This window comes from Dermochelys coriacea, chromosome 7 (assembly GCF_009764565.3).
Source record: "Dermochelys coriacea isolate rDerCor1 chromosome 7, rDerCor1.pri.v4, whole genome shotgun sequence".
In the NCBI taxonomy this organism is placed as follows: Eukaryota; Metazoa; Chordata; order Testudines; family Dermochelyidae; genus Dermochelys; species Dermochelys coriacea.
This window is the reverse complement of record NC_050074.1, coordinates 100,998,396-101,020,216: the sequence shown is the minus strand read 5'-3', so window position 1 is coordinate 101,020,216 and position 21,821 is coordinate 100,998,396. Positions and strand designations below refer to the sequence as shown.

Here is a 21,821-nt window from a genome sequence, read left to right as displayed (position 1 = left end):
GAGAATGTTTTCATTCTTCTGAGAATCTACTGACACCATCTGCGGCCTTAGTGTGGATATCAGCACCTGAGGTTCAATTATACACAACAGAATTGTCTGCTGGGATGCAGATCATTTGGTGGATGGAGAACAAGAACAGGTAGAATGTCCTCCTTCTTCTTCTACTCACGCTAATATGAGATCTTCTTTGATCTCACCACTCTGTGACTTCGGAAGCTTTCAAGACCTTCCAAGAAGGGTGGTGGAAAATCTGGATATCCAATTTTTGGTAGTTCAGAAAAAGACCCATCAGTTGATAGCCTATTGATAATTAATCATTGCAACAATTTACCCAGGGTCGTGGTGAATTCTCCACCACTGAGAAGTTTTAAATCAAGACTGGATGTCCCTTCTGGCTTTAGAATCTATGAATCTATATCCTAGAGTTACATAAGAAAGAGAGCAAGTGAATGTCTCCTGCAGCTGGCCAGGGATATTGGCTCACTCTTGCATCCATACTAGTCTGATAAAATAGATCAGGTTCTTCAATATGGGTTAAAGCATTTTTATTAGCACTCCTCCAAAATCACTCATTGTGTTACTTTTTAGCAAGAGGATCAGAAGCTGGGAGAGCTTCAACATCTATGCCACAAGAAAAGGAAGCAAAGAGTATGGATGCTTTAAGAAGCATATATTCACAAACAACTATACAACTGTATTGCAAATTTTCAGGTGTTGTTGGTGAAATATTACTTCTGTTTGTAGACAAGCTTCTCCTATCATTGTAGCACCTTCTAGAGATGGAGAGAGAGAATATCAAAGTCTTAGTTTCTGAATGGGAAAAAATACTTCGTAGTGGTGTATTTCACTCATGACACTGTGGTCAACTCAGTTGTAATAGTTACAATGCACTCTTAATTTTGACTGAAGAACTCCACCCTGTCTTTTGAGGTCAAGGCTAAAACAGAGGACATGCTATTTGAACACACAAACCTGTTCATTGTAAAAATAGAAGACACTCTTGAGATAACGGACATGTGCTCTTTCTTTCAGTCCTTGAGCCTTTTGCATACCATCTTGAAGAGGAAATCCACTCCATTCGGGTGTAACAGAGGTAGTCCTTTTCTCAGCAATGCAGAGGTCTGGATCAACAGCTTCTTAAGAAACAGCCTTTCTCCAAACAGAAGGGCAATCATGGAAAAGTCAAAGCCCTCATCTTTTGCTTTATCCAGAGCCTCTTCTGATGAGTAGTAAATTTGATGCAATAACAGTGAGCCTACCTGTAAATCTAGAGGATGTCCACTCCTCCATATTGTCATATGGAAATAGTCTCTCCTTCATTATGGCATGGAGTAGAGTTGCTTTTTGACAAATAAGACCTACAAAATATTCACAAAGAATATGTTCTTTAATTCCATTCCTTGATGCCATTTCCCCTCTTTTTCAGAGATTCTTCTCATGAGGAATTGCTAATGGATGAAGTAGTTTCTTTCTTCCAATTACACACGCCATAAGTAGTCCCTCAGAAACACAGAGGCTTTATTTTCTTATTTATCATTCCAAAGAAATGAGCCAGACATCATTCCACAATGGAATTAAGAAAACAGAAGAAGGTACATGAAAAGCTTCAAGTTCTATATGGCAACTTGAGTTTGTTTTATTCCTTCCCTAAGTCCACAAGATTGGTTTGTGGGTCTTGTTTAAAGGTGCTTATTTCCACATTTCTTTCAGACCAAGCCATTGAAAAATACTTGGCTTACAAATTGTAGAGAGTGGCTTAAACAATAACTATTTGAAAATATTCAATCAATAGTAATTTCTTGTCATGCATGGATATTCTACTAGACAAAAAGAAGTTTATTTTGCAAAGGGGTTGTGATAAGAATTGAATCTTTTTGTAGTACAGTAGAAAGTTTCAGAAACTACCTGTAGTTTTTATGCATCAACCACAGAGGATGTTAGTGCTGTAAAATGAATAACGCATCATTAATTGCCTACTACTGAGAGGCTTGTTTGCCTCAAATATAAATGGAAACTCTGCAGTTGTAAGATTTAAAGTGTTAGGTAGCAAATGTAGAGGATATATAACTTATAAACAATTTAAATATTGATAGATGTGAACATGGTACAGTACATCATAGGAACAAAGAAGTTAGAAATGGAAGAGATCCATTAAATCATTAAGTCCATACCCCTGCAAGTATAGTATGTAGTCCTTTCAACAGAGGACATGTTGCATATTTAACCAAAACAAGTACTCTTCCCCCCTCAATCAGTAGTTAAAGCTTATGCTGCATAATGACAGAAATAACAAGGACATGTGATAATGGTACTAGCCAGCCGCTCAGGTGCCATTAGGGAATAATGCACCAGTAAAGCTCAGCTACAATATCCCATGTATAACAAAAAAATTCTATATTTTTATATCCGTGCCCTTACTAGCATGGATAGCTGTTTCATATCTGTGTATAGACTTTTCTTTTTTATTCCATTAAACAGATGTTAATTTCCTTTGATAGAAAAAGAACAAGGCAGATATTTTGGTCAGAGTCTCAGGCAGGCACTAATTATAAATAATGCTTCTAATAAAGTAAAACTCCAGCAAAGGGATATAGATTTACATCAGTCTTCAGAGGTTGCTGATGCCACCTACAGACTATAAGCTATTTCTACAGCTTCTAAACTCCTTTAGAGACCTTTGTCTCTGAGGCCTATTCTGACACTGACTCAGAGGACTGTGCTCTTTTTGCCTTTAAAAAAAATACGCTGTATTCCAAAAGCATTTGCTTTCTCACATTTGGATGTTTTGTGCACTTCTGAGGAACTGAAGGATTTACAACAGTGTTTTGGATTTAAAGAAATGGCCTGATGAATTTGTCACATGAGGTATGTTTTAATGTAAGTTTAACCTCTGTCTTCATTAAGCACTACTCTGTCTCTGATCTTTGTATCACCATGTTTCCGATCTCTGGCAACCCACATCATTTTCTTCATCATTGCACACTAGTTTCCTGGTCCACATCCCTCCACCTAACATTTCCATGGCCTCCAATCCATCGATGTTGATGACTTCTCTGCCTCCTCTTCCCAAAAGTATTCTCCCTCTCCTTCATTGGTTCAGTCAATGAATTCCTGTTCTTTAATCGCTCCACTACCCTTAACTCTTTCCACCACAAAATCTGTTGCAATAACCCACAACATCCGTTTCCTCGACTGCATTGCTGAGTGCTTGTGGCGATACTCTCATGATCACGTGGACTTCCTCGATTTACAAATTTACAAATTTGTTCTCTCTTCATTTAGAGCTTGAAACCATTGACAAGAGTGGGCTTTGGATCAGGACCTTAGTTTTGCCATTTTCTTGGTCAAGTAGCACTACTTTTGAAAACCTCATGAATACTATACCTACAATCTCAGGACCTGTTTGTCACCTTCGACTTCCTCCTATAACTTTTCCCTCCTGTGTTTCACAGAACCATAAAGATGTAGGCCTGGACAGGACTTTGAGAGGTCATCTAGTCCATCCCACTGTGCTGAGGAAGGATCCAATACACCTAGACCATCCCTGACAGTTGTTTGTCTCACCCGTTAAAAAAACCCTCCACAACCCACTTTGGAAGACTATTCCAGTGCTTAGCTATCCTTATAGTTAGAAAGTATATTTTCCACTGCATGTGCAAGATCTTGCTGACCTTTTCAGTATGATTAACAAGATCTGTCCTGGCCTCTATCCTCCTCTCCCATTATACTTTGTTATATAATGCCTTTCTTATTAAGAATCATTGAGGTAGCCACTCAAGGAGAAACTATAGAAATAGTAAAAAGAAAAGGAGTACTTGTGGCACCTTAGAGACTAACAAATTTATTTGAGCATAAGCTTTCGTGAACTACAGCTCACTTCATCGGATGCATAGAAATAGTGGATGCAATGCAGGTAACCACCCAGAGTGTTGTTAGGAGGTAGTGTGAGGTTTATGACCCAGTCTCACTTTTGGAGGCAGAGGGCCCCAATGGAAGAGCCTAGAGCTAATGGGATATTCTAGGTTCCAAACACAGCGGCCAGAGACTGGAAGAATGCAGTTGGAGTGAACAAACAGAAGGAGTCTCTGTGGGTCTCTGGAGAGAAAAGGCAAAAAGGTAGATGTTTCTTAGGAGAAGGGCTGGAGTGCCTTATCTTGGATTTCTGCAGAAGAGGACTGTGTGCAGTTTGTTCCTGATGCTATTCAAGGAAACAGGACTGGTGTACATTTTTGTAAAAAATAAATAAATTGCACTAAGCAAATATCTTGAGTACATCTCACTGATATCCCATACAAATGGAAACCATCCTGCAAAGCTCTGAATTTTAGTTACCACGCAGCCAAAGGGGCAACAACTGTTTCCTTCTCTTCACTTACTAATTTTGAAGTAATTTTGCTCTCTTCTGATCTATCAACCTGTCTCAGTTACCCTATTTCCTGTTGTCTCATGATCTCCCTTGCACTTACTCTCACTCCCTCCTTCAACTTTTCCTTAACCTCTCTCTTCTGGCTCTTTGCCCTCACAATATAAGCACGATCTGTTCTCTCCCAACCTCAAAAAACCACCTATGATCCCTCTTACCTTTTCAGCCACTTCAGTTCTTTGCTTTCCTCATCTCTAAACTTGTCAAATATTCCACCTACAACTATTTCGTTGAGTTCTTCTTTTCTATTCACATCTCTGATCCCCTCCTGTGTGGCTTCTACCGTCTCCACTCCATTAAAACTGCTGTCATCAAGACAGCTAACAACTGCAGCATGGCTAAACCTCAGAACCTCTATCTCATCCTTTTTGATTTCGCCACTGCTTTTGACATTGTCAGTCATATCTTCCTCCTTTGTGTATTGACCTCCCTTTCTCGTTCTTGGCGTTGATGACTTTGTCCTCTCCTATTTTTCTTACACTTCTCTGATCATTCCTTCAGCACCTTCTTCTTTGGTGGGTTCTCCTACTCAGCTGTCCCACTTTCCAGGGTGGTCTAATAGGGATCCATCCTTGGTCCACTCCACTTATCTCTTTCCACATCCTTTCCCACTTATCTGCTCATCTACCCAATCCACCCATGACTTCAGTTGCCAATTTTATGCCATTGACTTACAAAACTACTTCTCTGCTTCTGGTTTGTCTCCTTCCACCCAAGCCTACCTCTTCAGTTGTCTCTCTGACATCTCATCCTGTATGCTTTGTCAGGAACTTCAACTTAATGGGTGAAATCCTGACCTCAGTGAAGTCAGTGGGAATTGACTCCCCATTCCTATGACATTAACGGGGTCAGGATTTCATCTGATATGTCTAAAGCTGAAATCCTGCCTTCTCTTCCAGAATCTTCCCACTCTTCTCTTTTTCTGTCAATGTGCACTGCAAGACCATTTCCCAAGTCATTGAAGCCCATGCTTCTACCCACAACCAAATATTCTCTTTGATACTTCCCTTTCTCTCACCTTGAACATCCAGGCTGTGTCAAAATATGGCCTTCCTCCGTAGCATCTGTCAACAAAGATTTCTTCACTCTGCTGTCATTTCCGTTTTGACTATTGCCACTGTCTTCTCCCTGGCACACTCTGACATCCACGTGGACTCAGCCCCCAGTCCATTTATAGTGTGCCTTCTATGATTACCCTCTTTGCCCATCATCCCCATCATGTCACGAACCTCTCCCATCAGCACCATCTCTCCTTTTCCTCCTCCTCAAGTTCATTCCCCAGCACACTGGGGGAGTGCCCCCTGCTATCAACCTCTGTGTACCATTCTGTGTACTGTGTCGCTGTGGAGAGGGGGCTGGACCATGGTCTCACCCTTTTCCTACCCATCTCTGCCCCTTTTGGGGTATCAAGTTTATTTGGGAAGTAATGAGAGAGCAGCCCATGGACTCCCCTAACTGCAGTTCTACCTTGAGGATCTTGCAAGAGGGGAAGGCTCCTTACATGCTCATCACCCCCCCTCCCACTGTGTATCATATAAGGTCAAGACCCTAAGTCAAGGAAATAAAGTAGCCAATAAAAGTCAGCATTTTTTATAAAGAAGTACTTGTTTGTCTTTGAATGTGTGTACTCTTTCACCCTGTGGAAGGTGATTATTATTTTATAATAAGCACGATCAAGGTTTGTACAGTTAGGTGGTCTCACTAGTTCAGAAAATCAAGATGTCTTTTTGTGTGTGTTTGAAAACGTTAACAAAATACTGTTTTTAATAGGTTTGTATAAATGAGTTCCCAGATTAATGCTTAATAAACAGTGTTTTGGAGTAAGACAGTGAATATGTTCCTATTAGTGCTTCATATAATTTACCAGAATTGGAAAAGGAAGTAACAGGATAGAATTAAAAAATAGTGGAGTTACGTAGGAGACCTTACATCTATATAGTTTAATTTTACATATTTTATCATACAAGTACTGAGAAATAGTATTTCTGTGCACAATATAATGTATCTGCCTTGAGCTATTGTTAACCATAACATTATGAATTTCTCCCCGGATTTTTATTTCTTCTCCTCTGTGAACTGGAATTACATGTACCTTTGTTTATTATGATGTCTTTGTCTAGGGTTGTGTCAGGGAAGTGGTTTCAAGACCTAACAGCCAAAAGAAATACATCGTATTTACCTGCTCCACATAAAAATGATGATTCCTTGCTGTGTATAAAACTAGGATTCTGTCTAATTGTGTTCGTTTTTAATGGGGAATTCCTAGCCTGAATATAATAAAATAAAACCTGTGTCTGTCAGGAATATGTTTCAGTGCTTCAAAGGGCACTATAATATTATTAATAGTAAATGTCTGCAATTACAATTCTTTATAGACTGAGTTATTCATGCTCAGAGAAAAAATAGTAATACAGTCCAGAGTAACTACCCATTTTAAGATATTTTGCATCTTTAATTTTTTTATCTCTGAGTTTGATACTGACTGTAATTGGGTTGTGTGTGACTTGAGGGGAGTAGTAGATCAGCTGGGAATGATGGGAGGTTTGCCAGATTAATTTGGCCTGCTGCCTGTTGTTCAATCTGGAGCCATTGAAGTCCTGGGTTTCCCTGGGATCATGCTGCCAAAGACTCCATATGGGATGCCCAGAAATATAGCCTAAGTTAGGGAGATTTAGTTCTCCGATGTCTCAATGGGCCTATACATTTTTAACAGCAATTCTTGTTTTTTGCCTACCAAATGAACCTTGAAAAGGTCTTGTGAAGCTTATTAAAGAATGAGGTTTTAAATTCTCTGAAACAGTTGTGGTAGACATAGGAAATTAGGGAGGATATTTATTCTGAGAAGCAACAGCCTTTCTATAACTGTTATGGGGAGAGTCATTCCTAAAATTTAATAGCATGGGATTAATTTTCAGTTTTGAATTAGGTTTAAGATCACTTTAGCCCTCAAATATTTATTCCATCTTGGGGGGATTTAAATTGGGCCACTATTTCAGGTTGAAATCTTTTACAGATTTGTTTAAATTCAGTATGTAAACTGAACACTAGCCAAATGATAGTTGTAGTTGGGAATGAGGGACTTGATTGTATACTAAACATCAAGAGTTCATTGGACTACAATGCCATTTTATAATCTCACTGCTAACTCATATTCATTTCCAGTAATTTGAAACATGTCATAGTTTCCACAAATGGCCCAGTTACTAGATAAAATAGTTGTGCGGACAGAGACTATCTTTGTCAGATTCCATTTGATTAAAAGGGAGAGACATATATTACCATTAATAAACAGATTTATTTGTTTGGTCTTATAAAGGCCTTAATTGTGTCCCAGGCCACTCTACACAGTCAAATACCTTTTTTCCCCTTTAAAAAAATCCATAAAAGAGCTGAAGTTCTGACAGGTGAGTGCTGATGAGCCCTCTGATGTAGGGGGAAAGATGCTTGAGTAAGTGTGTACATCAATATTCCTTATAAAGTTTTTTTTCCCCCCATGAAACCTCATGTCCCTCCCACCATATTTTCTCCCCATTTAAAAATAGCACACACCCCACCTGTAATTTTAGAAAACAAACATATTGAGTTTTCGTTGCTTTACAGATCTAAAGCTACAAAATAAAATATTAGGGAATACATTAAAAAGAGTGGTATGGAGGTCTGATTACACAATCCATATCAGACTAGTGTCCTGTGCTTGGGCAGAGGTAGAACAAACAGCAGTAGACTCAGCATCTGTTATTTACTTACTCAGCTTGCTGCGCTTGGCAAGGGCATGTGGACTACTTTGTTTATCTGAACAGAAATGTCCATTTTATCCTGTTGACAGATCTCAATGAAACTTTCATAGAGATACTCTGCAGTCCTCTACTGAAGATTTCTACTGAAGCCTTGTTTCTTTTACTGCAATTGGAGATTTCCCAGACCACTCTACGATGAGTTTGCCTGGCACCATGTCAGTAAACAAGTTAGCAGTATATGGCCACAGTTGGCTTTGGGACACCAGTAGCAGCTGGATCCTCTGTGACTTTGTCACCCCCAGGAGTGAGATATCATCAAAATCACCATTGCCTGTGAAAACAATGCCAGTATTCATTACACTTTCTTTATGCCCATACCCAGGGAGAGGCATTCAATGTTTATAGTTTTCATGGAACAGAACACTCCCATTCTTCCCCACTAGACTATACTCACCATAGTTTGAGCTGCAGAGTGGTGCTGTAGTGAGGTGCTCAAAAGCTAAAGTGTCAATAAGCATTTCCTATTTATGGGAATAATGTTTAGGGGTTTTGAGACCTAACTTTCCTTGATTGTTGTGACTGTAAATCTCTTGGTGCATCTGTATATTTTAATCAGCAGCCTCTGGCACAGTGGTCTTGTCGGGTGCCCTCTCCATGCCTGCTCAACATCTGACCCTGATCAGGAGGAGAAATAAGAGGTTTAGGGAGGATATGTTCTGGAAGATCCTCCAATTCTTTACAGCTTCAGCCTATAAGTGCAGGGTTTGGAGAGCCCATCTGAACATGACCATGGAAAGGACCAAGAATGGAGAGAATGGTTGCTGCAGGAGAGACAAAAGGACTGAGATGTATTGGGAAATAAATCAGAACATAATGGCTTTGCTCAGGGAATAAACGCAAATATTGCAGAGTATCATTGACCTAAATGCCCAAAGACTCCCATGGTTGCACTCCCTACATTCCCCAACATTCCTCATGGCACCATGATGTACCTCCTTATCCCTACCTCTCCATGCTGACAACAAAGAGAAAAATACCTACACATGTACTGATCTGAAAAAAACACAGGTTGGTGTATATGTAATGCACACAGGTCCAGAAATGTGGCTATGAAAACAGAGGCATTAAAATAATATCATTATTGGAAATATCCTACACAACTTTATGTAGACCGGTGGATCAATGTTCTTGAGTCTTAACATATATTTGAGAGATCTCATTACCGTAAGCAGGACAAGCGGGAAACATTCCCCACATCTGGAATCTGAGAGGTGAATATTTCACTGTATAGAAGGATCTGGTATGTACTGTACATAACAGTGTCTTCTGTGAATGGTGCATTGAGATGATGTATGTTTTGGAGAGAGCTGGACAGGAGATGACAATGAGGGGACGGAGAAAGTGCTGGATCATAGAAGCGTAGGACTGGAAGGGACGGCCATAGGTAATTTAGTCCAGTCCCCTGCAATCAAGGCAGAACTACGTAATAACTAGACCATCCCTGACTGGTGTTTATCTATCCTGTTCTTAAAGAAAACCTCCAGTGATGGAGATTCCACAACCTTCCTCAGCAATTTGTTCCAGTGCTTCACCGCCCTGACAGTTAAGAAGTTTTTTCTAATGTCCAACCTTGTTGAAATTTAAGCCCATTGCTTCTTGTTCTATCCTCTGGTGTTAAGCACAATCATTTTTCATCCTCCTCTTTATAAGAACCTTTTATGTATTTGAAAACTGGTATCGTGTCCCCTCTGCCTTCTCCAAATTAAAGAAACCCTATTTTTAAATCTTCCCTCAACAGATCTCGTTTTCTAGTCCTTCAATCAGTTGAGTTGCTCTCCTCCAGACGTCCCCCAATTTGTCCTCATCCTTCCTGAAATGCGGCGCCCAGAACCAGACACACTACTCCAGCTCCCCGGGCCGCTCTGACGCGGGCTGGGGGAAGGCGCTGGGCAAACCCTCGGCACCCTCCGCTTTCGTTTTGCAAAATTCAACAGCCGCTGACCTTCCCCTCCCCCCCACAGCCCGCACCCGGGCCGCCCTCTCCCCGGCTGCTTCCCCTTGCCCCGCCCCGGCCCTTTCCCGGGACAGCCGGGCTCCACGCCTTCCTCCCCACGGGAACGGGCGGACCTTCCGCGCATGCGCACAGGAAGTGTGCGTGCGTGCGTGCGTGGGGGGGGCCTCCTCGTCGAGCATGCGCGGAGGCAGAGAGGGTTCGCTGTGAGGGAGGGCGGAGCGCTCCGCCGACCGGGTTGCACGTGCCCCTCCTGGCCGCGGCGCCGGCGACAGACTAGCTCTAGCCATGGCTGCGCTGGCCGAGGTGGGCTCTGCCGGGCACTTCCGGGAGCTGCTGCAGCAGAAGGGCAAGTACGTGCGGCTGGCGCCGGCTCCGGCGTGCGGTAGCGTCAGGCCCCAGGGGCCCGGCCCGTGTTGGGGAGGCAGCGGCTTTGTCAGCGGGGAGTTGGAGCCAGGCTGTGGGGAAGGAGGGGGCGGGTGTTGTTCCCTGGGGGAGGCGCGTTCGTTCTGCGCCTGCCCAGTCCCACGCGGTCACTAACCCCCCCACCCCACCCGGGGGGTCCACTAACCGCCGGCTCCTGCCGCCTTCTCCCCTGGGGGTGTCGTTAATTCCTTGCCCCTTCTGCCCTACCTCCTTTGTTACTAACCTCCTCTCCCCCTGACCCCCATTTCCTTGCCCTGCCCCGTGGGACATTCACCCTGGCCTAATGCATTGGCCTGGGTATTGGGATACTTGGTTTGCCCTTCCTGGCTCTGCTTGTGAATTAGGGCAAAACACTTAATCCCACTCTGCTTTTTAGGCCTGGTCTACACTAGTAATTTACATTGGTATAGCTACATCTCTCAGGGTTTGAAAAAAATCAGCATCCCTGAAGATTTCAGAGTAGCAGCCGTGTTAGTCTGTATCCGCAAAAGAAAAGCAGTACTTGTGGCACCTTAGAGACTAACACATTTATTTGGGCATCAGCTTTCGTGGGCTACAGCCCACTTCATCGGATACATTCAGTGGAAAGTACAATAGGATGATTTTATATACACGTTTCAGAGTAGCAGCCGTGTTAGTCTGTATTCGCAAAAAGAAAAGGAGTACCCGTGGCACCTTAGAGACTCACAAATTTATTAGAGCATAAGCTTTCGTGAGCTACAGCTCATGAGCTGTAGCTCACGAAAGCTTATGCTCTAATAAATTTGTGAGTCTCTAAGGTGCCACGGGTACTCCTTTTCTTTTTATATACACGGGGAACATGAAACAATGGGTTTTACCATACACACTATAACAAGAGTGATCAGTCAAGGTGAGCTATTACCAGCAGGAGAGGAAAAAAAAACCCTGAAGATGTAGCTATACTGTCCTAATCCCTGGTGTAGACAGCACTAGATGGACAGAAAAATTCTTCTGTTGATCTAGGCCATGTCTACATTAGACCTTGCAGCGGCACAGCTGTACGGATGCAGCTGTGCTGTTGTAAGATCTCCTGTGTAGCGGCTCTGTACTGACAGGAAAGCATCTCCCACTGTCATAGTGCTGTGCAAAGCGGTGCTTCTTCTCTATGTAATTTATGTTACTCATAGGGGTGACTTTTTCACACTCCTGAGTGACAGAAATTATATTGACAAAAGTGCTAGTGTAGACATAGCCTTAGCTACTGCCTATCAGAGAAGTGGATTATCTATGCTGATGTGAGAACCTCTCTTGTTGGCGTAGGTAGTATCTACACTGAAGCGCTACAGTGTTGCAGCTGCACTAAGTGTAGACATATCCTAAGGCTTGGCCTACTCTAGGAAATTAGGTTGGTATAAATGTGTTGCTCAGGGATATGAAAAATCCACACCCCTGAGCGACGCAGATAAATTTACCTAACCCTCTGTGAAGACAACTCTCAGAGAACTAGATTGTCTATGCCACCAGGAGAATCCCTCCCATCAGCATAGGTAGCATCTTCACTGAAGTACTGCAGTGGTGTAGTTGTGCTGCTTCAGCGTTTTAAGTGTAGACAAGCCCTTAGTTTGCACATCTGTAAAAGGGTCATAATGCTTGCGTTCTATTTAAAGGACAGTGTCAACTCAGTCATATTTCAACCTTATTTCCTTACATTAATAATACCTTTTGGTTACTAAATTGAAATAATTTAGAAATCCAGTTTACACTTTTATTTTTTAAGGGGTTTTTTTTGTAACTTTCTTAGATTGGACAAGGAAAATCAGTGAAGTTATTTTCACTTCGCTGCAATGTTCATAGAGCTCTGCAAATGGGCAGATATCCGCAGACATCCACATCTGCGGATCATTTTTGCTGATCGCGGATTGGATGTTGATACAGTTTTTGTATCCGTGCAGGGCTCTAAATGTTTGGACTGCTGACATTGCAAGGGGATGTTCTTGTGTTTAAAAACAACTGATTTCAAGTTTGCTTTTGTTTTGTTTTGTTTCTGTAAAAGTTTTTTTTTAAAGAATCTAAACTTTGGGGCAAATTTGATCTTTCTAGTGCTGTTCTAATTTTTGTACAGTTGTATGAGATTTTTAGATTGAAGACATGAGAAATGTTGTTCTATGTTACGTTAATGGATCTTTAAAATTAATCTTAAAATGGGGATGTATACATTCACACAGTGAACAGGAATGGTAACTGTGTTGGTGTCTCACAGCCCCAAATAGGTTTTTTTTCTCTATTTACATGCTATGTGAAAACTTGAGTTTTAAATGAACAATTTCAACTCAATTCTGGCAGCATATTTATTATATTAACAGACTTTTTTCGAGAACACAAACCTGGAAGATGATTTCTATGAGCAAATCTCTTTCTCTTTGTGGAGAAAAAGTCAGCCCATGTGAATAGGCTTGCAGGATTGATGCCTAGCAGTGTGTCTGAAACTGTACAAAATAGAAGAAAACATGGGATTAGATCCACAAAAGGATTTACATGCCAAACTACCATGTTAGGCACCAGAGTCCATAATTTAGATCCTTAGACCCCTGCTCAGCTGTTGCCTAGCCCTGTAGATGCCTAAATTCCCTAGGCATCTAAATTTTTGCTAGTGAAAATATGAAAAGCTGTCTAAATCTTGATGCCATCTAGCTTTCACCAAAGCCTTGGTATGATTCAAAACTGGGTGTTCCCCCACCTGTGGAGCCTAATCTGGGAGGCATGCTCAGAGCATGCTTGATTTTCATACAAGACAGCCAGGGAGGAAGCAGTGTCCATCTTCTATCCAATAGCTCAGTAGTTAGTGCCCTCACAGGGGAAACCCAACTTCAAATCCTTGCTCCAAATCAGGCGGTGTGGGAAATTAAACTTGTTTCCTACATTTTGGTCTGTGCTCTAGGCAGTGGGATACTGGATGTAATGGGGGTATCATCACCACTCCCTCCCTTTCTCCCCATTAGGCATTAAGTGTAGCAGCACTGAGCATACATCTCCTTTGTGTTTAGCCAATCATCCCCTCTCTGTGGAGCTTATAGCCTAAACGAACAGACAATTTGCTAGAGAAATTTACAGCAAAATTCTGAGAAAATTTAAGGATTAATAGAAATGATTCCCTAACCTAAAAAAAAAAATTTTTTTTGATAGAACAAATACCTGTACAATTCTTATAGAGCAGGGGTTCTCAAACTGGGCGTCATGATCCCTCAGGGGGTTGCAAGGTGTAAACCTCCACTCCAAACCCCACTTCACCTCCAGCATTTATAAGAGTGTTAAATTAAAAACACTTTTTTTATATTTGTAAGGGGGGGGATCGCACTCAGGCTTGCTGTATGAAAGGGGTCACCAGTTCAAAAGTTTGAGAACCACTGTAATAGAGTGACTACACAGGAGATCTTATAGTTGGGTAGTTGCATCAGTACACCTGTGCCACTGTAAGGTCTCTAGTGTAGACATAGCCTTGTACTACTAATTCAGTTGCTTTTTGAACCGTTACTGGTTGAACAAAACAACACATTTTGGAAAATGTTGATTTCACAAAAGGTTCAAAAGATAAACATTCTAATGAAACAGATTAAATGGTTATTAGATTATGCATATTTATATTTACTGGCCAGTTATATTATGGAATAACCACATAACTTCATAATATGTTTTTGGAAAAGTTTTAATTAAATCTTTGTTTTTGGAGTGGTAAAAATGGTTGTTGGTTAGTATGATGATATAACAGGAATTAAGAAGTCATATAAATCTCCATCTTAATTCTAGTTTTGACTAAATGATATTTTAAAATGGTGACACCGTGTGCTGGAAAAAAAATTGTGCTATGTTAGAAAGTGACTTTGAATATTTATACTTTAAAGATTGTTTATTGTAGCACAGTACAATGGTAAACACAAATGTAAATAGCATTATAATGGAAGATGGAACCATCACCTTTAGAACTGCCTATTTGGAGAATGTTGTGTCATCACTTTCTGTACTAGTTCTGGAATATAGGGAACAAAATACATATATTTTATGTTCTGCAGTTCTTTCTCAAGCATAACGCCCTCCCATCCCCTCCTTTACTTAAGAGGAAGCTGTAGCTGCAGTATTCGGCCTTAAGTGAATGCCCGAAAAGTTTTGTAGACAATACATGGTGTATATATCTATATTTTTATCTGGAATCAATTAAACTAACAGATGTGATATAAAATAGACTAAATAACAAAACCAAAACCAATATTAAAACAATATTATAGGTCATCCCCATAAAGCATACTTTTTTTTTTTGTAGCAAGGCAAAGGAAGTTATGAAGGACACGCATGTTATTTAAAAAAAAAAAAAAAGTTTCCTGGTTATCTCTGGATGACAGTAGAGTCAAAATATGTACTGCCTTGAGTCCAGTGTGCACTTTGTATCTGGAGTCACTGGTGCACTTTCAGGAAGTTGACCCACTTGATTTCCCCAATGTTTTGAGTTACTCTATCTTGCCATTGTCTCATGCTTTTCTAAAAAGTTTAGTAACTGAAAGGCAGATTAATTGCAACTTTGTTTAAAACAAAAATAATTCACAGAAAAATAAAATATAAGGAGAGTAAGCATTTTGTTTTCACAATATTTTCATTAAGTTCACATTTAATTAAAACAATATTAATAATATGGTTGAGGATAATCTTGTCAAATAATTACTGTTCCATTCAAAGGGGCTAGAATTACTCAGCCATGTGGTTCTTACTCCTGTACTGCTCACAAAAGTGACACTCATCTGATAAGATGTACCCCTACCATACTGAGTAATTTAAATTGGACATGTGGGAAATTCTGCTTGGCAGCTCAGGAAAGAATGAATTCTCTGCTGTGCTTCAGTAGTGGGAAAGAAAGTATATCAAATTATTAAATAGTATTTTGGGCTTAATACATTGTTTAGTATCTAGCTATATTGCTCTATACATCTTTTATTCTTTGATTTATTTATTTTTTTTACACACTAAATTGAAGAACTTCATTTTTCCCTTACAATTTAGCAGATCAAGATCCACCACGTGTTTCAGAGATTTCTTATGGTGTCCAAACAAGCATAGGATTGTTGTTGCAAATACAGACTGGAACAACTGCATTGTAAATTGAATTTCTAGAAAACAAATTCTAATAATTTAATGGATCAGAACACTTTGTGCTGTATGCTGCTCCAAAACTAATATGGTGGTAGCACAGAAACTTGAAGTCAAGTTACTCCTATTTTTAATCTTTTTTTGGTAATGCTTCTGCTTTTGCTGTAAAGTCATGGAAGTAGTGATTATGGTTTTCTCCTCTTCTTAGTGTTTGTATACACCTGCGAGTAGCAGATGTTGGAAAGGAAAACTACCTTTCCTTGGCTTTAAGCATTAGTACTTATACTCGCTATTTGGGCCCTGATCTTGTGCTGAAATTGCATGAGCTGCATTGACTCCAGTCGGGTCCTGTGTGAGCTCATGGGTCATTCCACAACATTGTGTCTTTTTTTTTCTAGCTCATTGAGGTTCTGGTCTATGACTAGAGCTCATAGGCGCTATGGTAATATAAATAATAACTGTCAGTTTAGGGTTGGAGTATTGAACAGTTTTGAACATACTGTATAGATTTGCACATATGATGTTTTATATTGGGTATTAATATAAATGTCAAACAATAAGATGTATTCTGCCGACACAGTAATCATTAAAATTCCTTAACGAGTTAGTATTTTGTCTATTACAAAATAAAATTATAAATTGTTGTATAGCTTTCAGTGGCATAATGCTTGGCATGTCTTGTGGTTTTTATACATTCAGAGTATTATTAAGAACTCATTGGCATTTCGGATATATCACAGACATCTTAATGTTTTTCAGCTTTGATATCAATAGTATTTCTCAGAAATCCATATTAAGGGAGAAGTCCTTTATCTGGGGTAGTAATTCTTCACTAGAGAATTTGGAACTAATATTCCTGATTAATTATCCTGTCCAGCTATATTAATCCTCCTTAACTATTCACTTATTCTGCTGAAAATAGTTTAAGAAAGCTAATAGTAAAGCATAGAATAACCATACTGGAGCAGATCTCTGACTGTGATCTGTAGTGGATGTTTTTGGGAAAGGTGTAAGAAACCTTAATGAATAACCGGCCCACAGAGAAAGTTTCTTCCTAGTTCTCATTAGTTAGAAGTTAGTTTATGCCCTGAAATATGAGGGTTTATATGCCTTTTTGTTAAACTTACTGGCTGACATAACTCTGAATGTTCTCTTTATCCATGTACATGCCCACTTTTTTAAAACCTACAAGTTCTTGGGCCCGATGTCTGGTGGCTTTGAGTCCAAAGGGTAGTTGTGTGTGTGTGGGGCGGGAGGGAATTTCATTTTTGTATCATTCATTATTTTGTATACTCCTCATCTTCCTTCTTATTTGTTGTCCTCTCTAAATTTAATTCTTGTACCTTGGGTTATTTCACCCTGGGGAGAATTGAAGGGTGACAGGAATAATCTATACTGGGAAAAGCACAGCGTAGCCAATAAAAGATGCATTTGCGCTAGGAATTCGTTGTTGAAATGTTATACCTATACTGATAAAGGGCTCCTAGAGTAGACCTGGCCTCTCAGGCAGAAAGAAGAGAAATATTAATGAGGGAAGTGAGGTCACGTAGAGCCCTTGGCATATGTGGGTGGAGAACTGGGGACCCTGGCATGGGGAAGGGAGTACATAGAGCCCCTTGTATGGGCGGATTCAGAATCCCTATAATGGGTGAAATGGAGAATGGGGGACTGGTATGGGAGCACACAGAATTTCTGGTGAGGAAGGCCAATTGGGGGCCCCTTCTGAGGGAGGAATAGTGTTACACCCCAATGGTCCGCCCTCCCTTAGGGAGTTTTTAGGGAAGGCAGATTAGCATTGTATATGGCTAACACTGTTGCAAACATTGTAAAGCATTTTGGGGAGGGTTAAAAATGTGTGAGTGGAGAGTGGAGGTTTTCTTTGCAGAATACGAGAGGCTCGGGGGGAGAAAGAAGAACAGAGAACTGGGAGAAGGGGTCATTGGGGTGTAACAATAGGTGTGCACACAGAGCCTTTGGCATGGGGGGGAGAATGGAGCCCTGATATGGGGGAGGGGGAAATGGGAGCCACAGAGATTCCTTGGCAGGGTGGAATGGGGATACACGCAAAGCCCCTGGCATGTGCATGTGGAAGCCTGCTATGGTGAGAGGAGGGCCTAGAGAGCACACAGGACCCTTTGCATGGGGAAAATGTAGGGGACTTTATTGGGGAAGGAAGGGCTTTCACATAGAGCCCCTGGAATGAAGGGATGTGTGGGGGCATTGCAGGGAGTCTCTGAAATTGAGGTGAGTGGGAAGGTGGCGCACAGGGAGTTTGTGGAGGAGAATGGGAGGGATGAAATGAAGTTGGTTTATAGAAGCAATGAAGTGTGTTGTGTGTTTTCCAGATTATTTGTTAAACCCAAATGTTTTGTCAGTGTAATCGTTAGTGCCTTCAGTGCCTTTTTGGCGGAGCTTGCGAGGCTTGACAATCCACTTCATGGTATTTTCTCTTTTTGGATGTAACATGATAAATTTAAAGTCTATGTATAGACATGCTTGTTCTGGAATAAGAGTCCTTCTGTAGACAAGCCCTTAGCTCTGCTTATCCTTGTAATACAGTTTTAGATTGTTGACATCCTAAAAGAGAGAGCAAAGGAGAATAAGAGTGGTGGGGAGGAATGCTGAGATATGGGCGAATGCAAGGGCAGAGAGCCCCTGGCATGGGAAGAGCTGGGGAAGGGGGTTTGCAACAAGTCCCTGAAATAGAGGGGGATCGGCGGGTGGCACACAGAGCTTGTAGGGGGTAATGAAGAGATGGAAGGAGCCCCTGGTGTGTGCAATAAGCTCAGCCAACAGAGGCAACAAAGTGTGTGACCCCCCCCCCCCAGTGAGTAATTGAGGTCTTTCTGCCTGCTTCAGTTGTTGCTCATTCTTTGTGTGTGATGCAGCATTCTGCTAGAATTGGGTAGCAAAATGTCAAGCTCCTTGTAACTCTGTTGTGATTTTATTCTTTCTTCTTTTTATATTGCAAATCTTACCAGTGATGTTTGTTTTTCAGCAAACATCTCTAACCACCATTCTTCTAAAAACATTAAAAATTGGGCAAGGCTTTGTAACTTTTTCCTTTTTAATGCAATTTTTTTCATCCCTATGTTTTCTGTGCTCTTAGTATGTTTGTTTGTTTTTTTCTTGTGAGTTGTGATAACCTTAGAGTGGATAACTTAGTTATTTACTGTAAGAGTTAATTTTATATCCGTTATTTTCTTTTTTTCTGTATCCAAAGTAGTACTACTCTTTCTATCTTCTTTACATTCTTCAATGTATATTAATTCATATAATATTTCATTGTTCTGTTATAACTAATCATGCTTTTTGTAGTCAGTTATTCTTCATCAAAATTCCATTATTCAAAAAAATGGTCTTATTTCTATTAAAATATATCTGTATTTTTGTTTTGTCATAGGTCTCTTGTAGTTGTCCATTTTTGGGCACCATGGGCTCCTCAGTGCATTCAAATGAACGATGTCATGGCTGAGTTAGCTAAGGAACACTCACAAGTTACGTTTGTGAAGGTAAGTCTTCATGTCCAGATAGTAAAGGCCATTTTAAAGATAGTAATGCAAACTAAAGTCAAACACTAAGGGACCATTTCTACATAAAATGAACTTCAGAAACGGATTTTTTTCTCCGATGACTTCTGTGGGGTGGAAACCAAAGCTTTCATGCTGATTTGAATCCTAATGAGTTCAACTTCAGCATGAGTCAGTGTCAGAAATTGCATAAATTGAACTGTGGTGAAGTTCATGGTGTATTGCTGATTTAAATAACAAGTTAGTTGCATCTTCTTGCATTTAAAAATGCAGTATTAATGCACTTTAATAGAATATGTTACTTCACCTAGTAAATAGGTTTTTAAGTTTGTCTGCGTACTTGATGTGACTTGGAATGACTCACCACGCAAGTTCTGTAATTAGTTATGTAATAGCCTGATCTCTTTAATCCCAGGGATCTGAGATTAAGGTAGCAATACTGCTCTTTTAAGATTTGCTAGAGCTTTGATTTGTTTCAATGATGCTGCTGGTTAGGCAAGTAGATTTTCCTCTGGATTCGTTTAGATACTCTAGTTGCTTTTCCAACCATTACTAAGGGTGAACGATAATCTTCATAGGCTTTGCAGAAAGATAAATTTAAGTCTGTGTGATGTTGTCATTCTAAGTATGGCATATTGAACAGTAAGTAAATGAGACGCAATGTTTTTGTGAGTTCATCTGCATATCCCAGGAATAGAATCACTGTGGAAAAAAAAATTTAATGCACTAGATCTGCATGTCATTCATTTTAAAACAACTTTCTCTTGTTAATGAGACATTTTTGTGATTATGAGGGCAGGGAGTAATGGAACAACCAGCTGCGCGTGTGTGTTTTAATTTGATTTCTTACAGCCTTTTTGTTTTGTGTGTTTTTAATGACTCATCTCACAGTTTGGCATTTCCTTTTGTAAAGCAGAAAGATAGATCTGTTTTTAATCGTATTAATTTACACAGCTATTTTAATTAGAGTATTCTAAAACATCAATTTTCAAAATATTATACATTGTTTCTGTTGCTCTTCTAGTGCTGCTGTAGTTTATGGTAGGCCAAATTTTTTTGAAATCTCAGCTGTCACTTGACTGTGCACCTTTAATGAATATTTATTTTAATGGCATGGTTCATTGGGCAATATCTTGCAAAATAAAATTACAACTGTCTTGTAAATACACACCGACTACAATACGCAAGATGTTAAAGAAAATAAGCTATGAACAGATTTGAATAAGTCTATTGACTCAGTAGTTTGAATTCTGACTGGTACTAATTTAATATTTTGGGTTCATAATTAAAAACATAGAACTTTGTCACATGTTCTGGGATAGCCAAGCTATCTAACTTCAGATCATTCAGTAACAATTTAGCTAACCTACCAAGTTAATTTTAAGTACCTAATCAGGGATGTGGGTTTCTAATTGTGACTTGTAAGTCACATCATCAGTTTTAAAATCCATTGTTTATAACAATCAAAACTTGATTAACATCTTGAGCAACCTTTTAAAATGTGATTTTAAAATTATGGCTGCAGTATTTAAACACAAGTTTATATTAATTTTTTAAAGATAACATAAGAATGGCCATATGGTCAGACCAAAAGTTCATCCAGCCCAGTATCCTGTCTGCCGACAGTGGCCAATACCAGGTGCCCCAGACCTTTTAAGATGACCACAGAATAAATCTTAATTTTAACAAAGCCAAGAGGTTTAAAATATGACTGGTGTTCTCTGTATCTTAAAATAATCTGAAATTTGGTGGATGGACCAATAACAAATTCAATTTTATAAAAGAAGTTGTGTGTGAATGAACTTCATTAAAGTGCAACAAAAGCATCAAGATGGCTAGAAATGAGCCACAAAAAGAAAAAGGAATACAAGTTCAGTACCATGTAACAATAATTGATCCATTTGCAGGAGATCAGAAAATAGAAATATATTGACAGATTTTGTTTCTCAGTTAATTCTTGTAGAGATTTGACTGTGGTTTGAGTAGGGAAAGAAGACTCAAAATTAAAGGTCATAGTCTGGTGCTGCTTGGCCAAATACAGGATAAATAAGCTGAGGGAGATACTGTAAAGATCTGTTGTGTGCATCAAACAATCTTATGATTCAATCAAAAGCTGCAGGTAGAACCTAAAGGAGCTTATTTAAAAACCATTTTCAAAAATCTCTGTGTGATAGCCTGGCAGAATGCCAGTCATGGCTTATTCTTTAGGCTGTGGTTCATAAAGTTAAGATGTAGTTCCATTCCCTTCACATATTTTCCCGAAATCTTTAGAAGTATGTTTGAGAGAAGCAAATTTTGAATGTCTACTTGATGACGATGCTCACATCACTGAGTGCATAATGACTGCTTGTCAGGTTTGATCCTTCACCAAAACAAGAATTAACTTGAGAGCAAGAGAAATTTATGGGGCCTGATCCAAAGTCCACTGAAGACTTCCATTGATTTCAAAGGGCTTTGGATCAGGCCCATGTTTAGAGAGAGAAGATCGTTGATCCTTCTCTGGAACCTTCATTTTTTTGATTGCCTACAGTGGGGTGGGGAACCTTTTTTTCTATTAGGGGCCATGGACCCACAAAAAAAATCAGTCATGGGCCACACAC

The 21,821-nt window shown here is 39.9% G+C and overlaps 1 protein-coding gene and 1 long non-coding RNA gene across 3 annotated transcripts in view; one reads left to right on the top strand and one right to left on the bottom strand.

Annotated features, from left to right (window-relative positions):
- Positions 1-7,415: 7,415 nt before the first annotated feature.
- On the bottom strand, positions 7,416-9,518 carry LOC119859090. Its single transcript, XR_005294098.2, has 3 exons — positions 9,384-9,518; positions 8,615-8,835; positions 7,416-8,491 (listed from the first exon to the last, which is right to left on the bottom strand). It is a non-coding gene; the product is annotated as an uncharacterized LOC119859090 (long non-coding RNA).
- Positions 9,519-10,285: 767 nt separating this feature from the next.
- Positions 10,286-21,821, top strand: part of GLRX3 (glutaredoxin 3) — a 32,165-nt gene continuing 20,629 nt past the window's right edge. Inside the window, exons 1-2 of one of the 2 annotated variants that reach the window (XM_038411149.2) lie at positions 10,286-10,524; positions 19,095-19,203. In XM_038411149.2, the coding sequence (XP_038267077.1) occupies positions 10,460-10,524; positions 19,095-19,203 (174 nt within the window). In that variant the 5' untranslated portion in view covers positions 10,286-10,459. The remainder of the gene's footprint in view (positions 10,525-19,094; positions 19,204-21,821) is intronic. The other variant, XM_038411148.2, reaches the window with a different exon arrangement.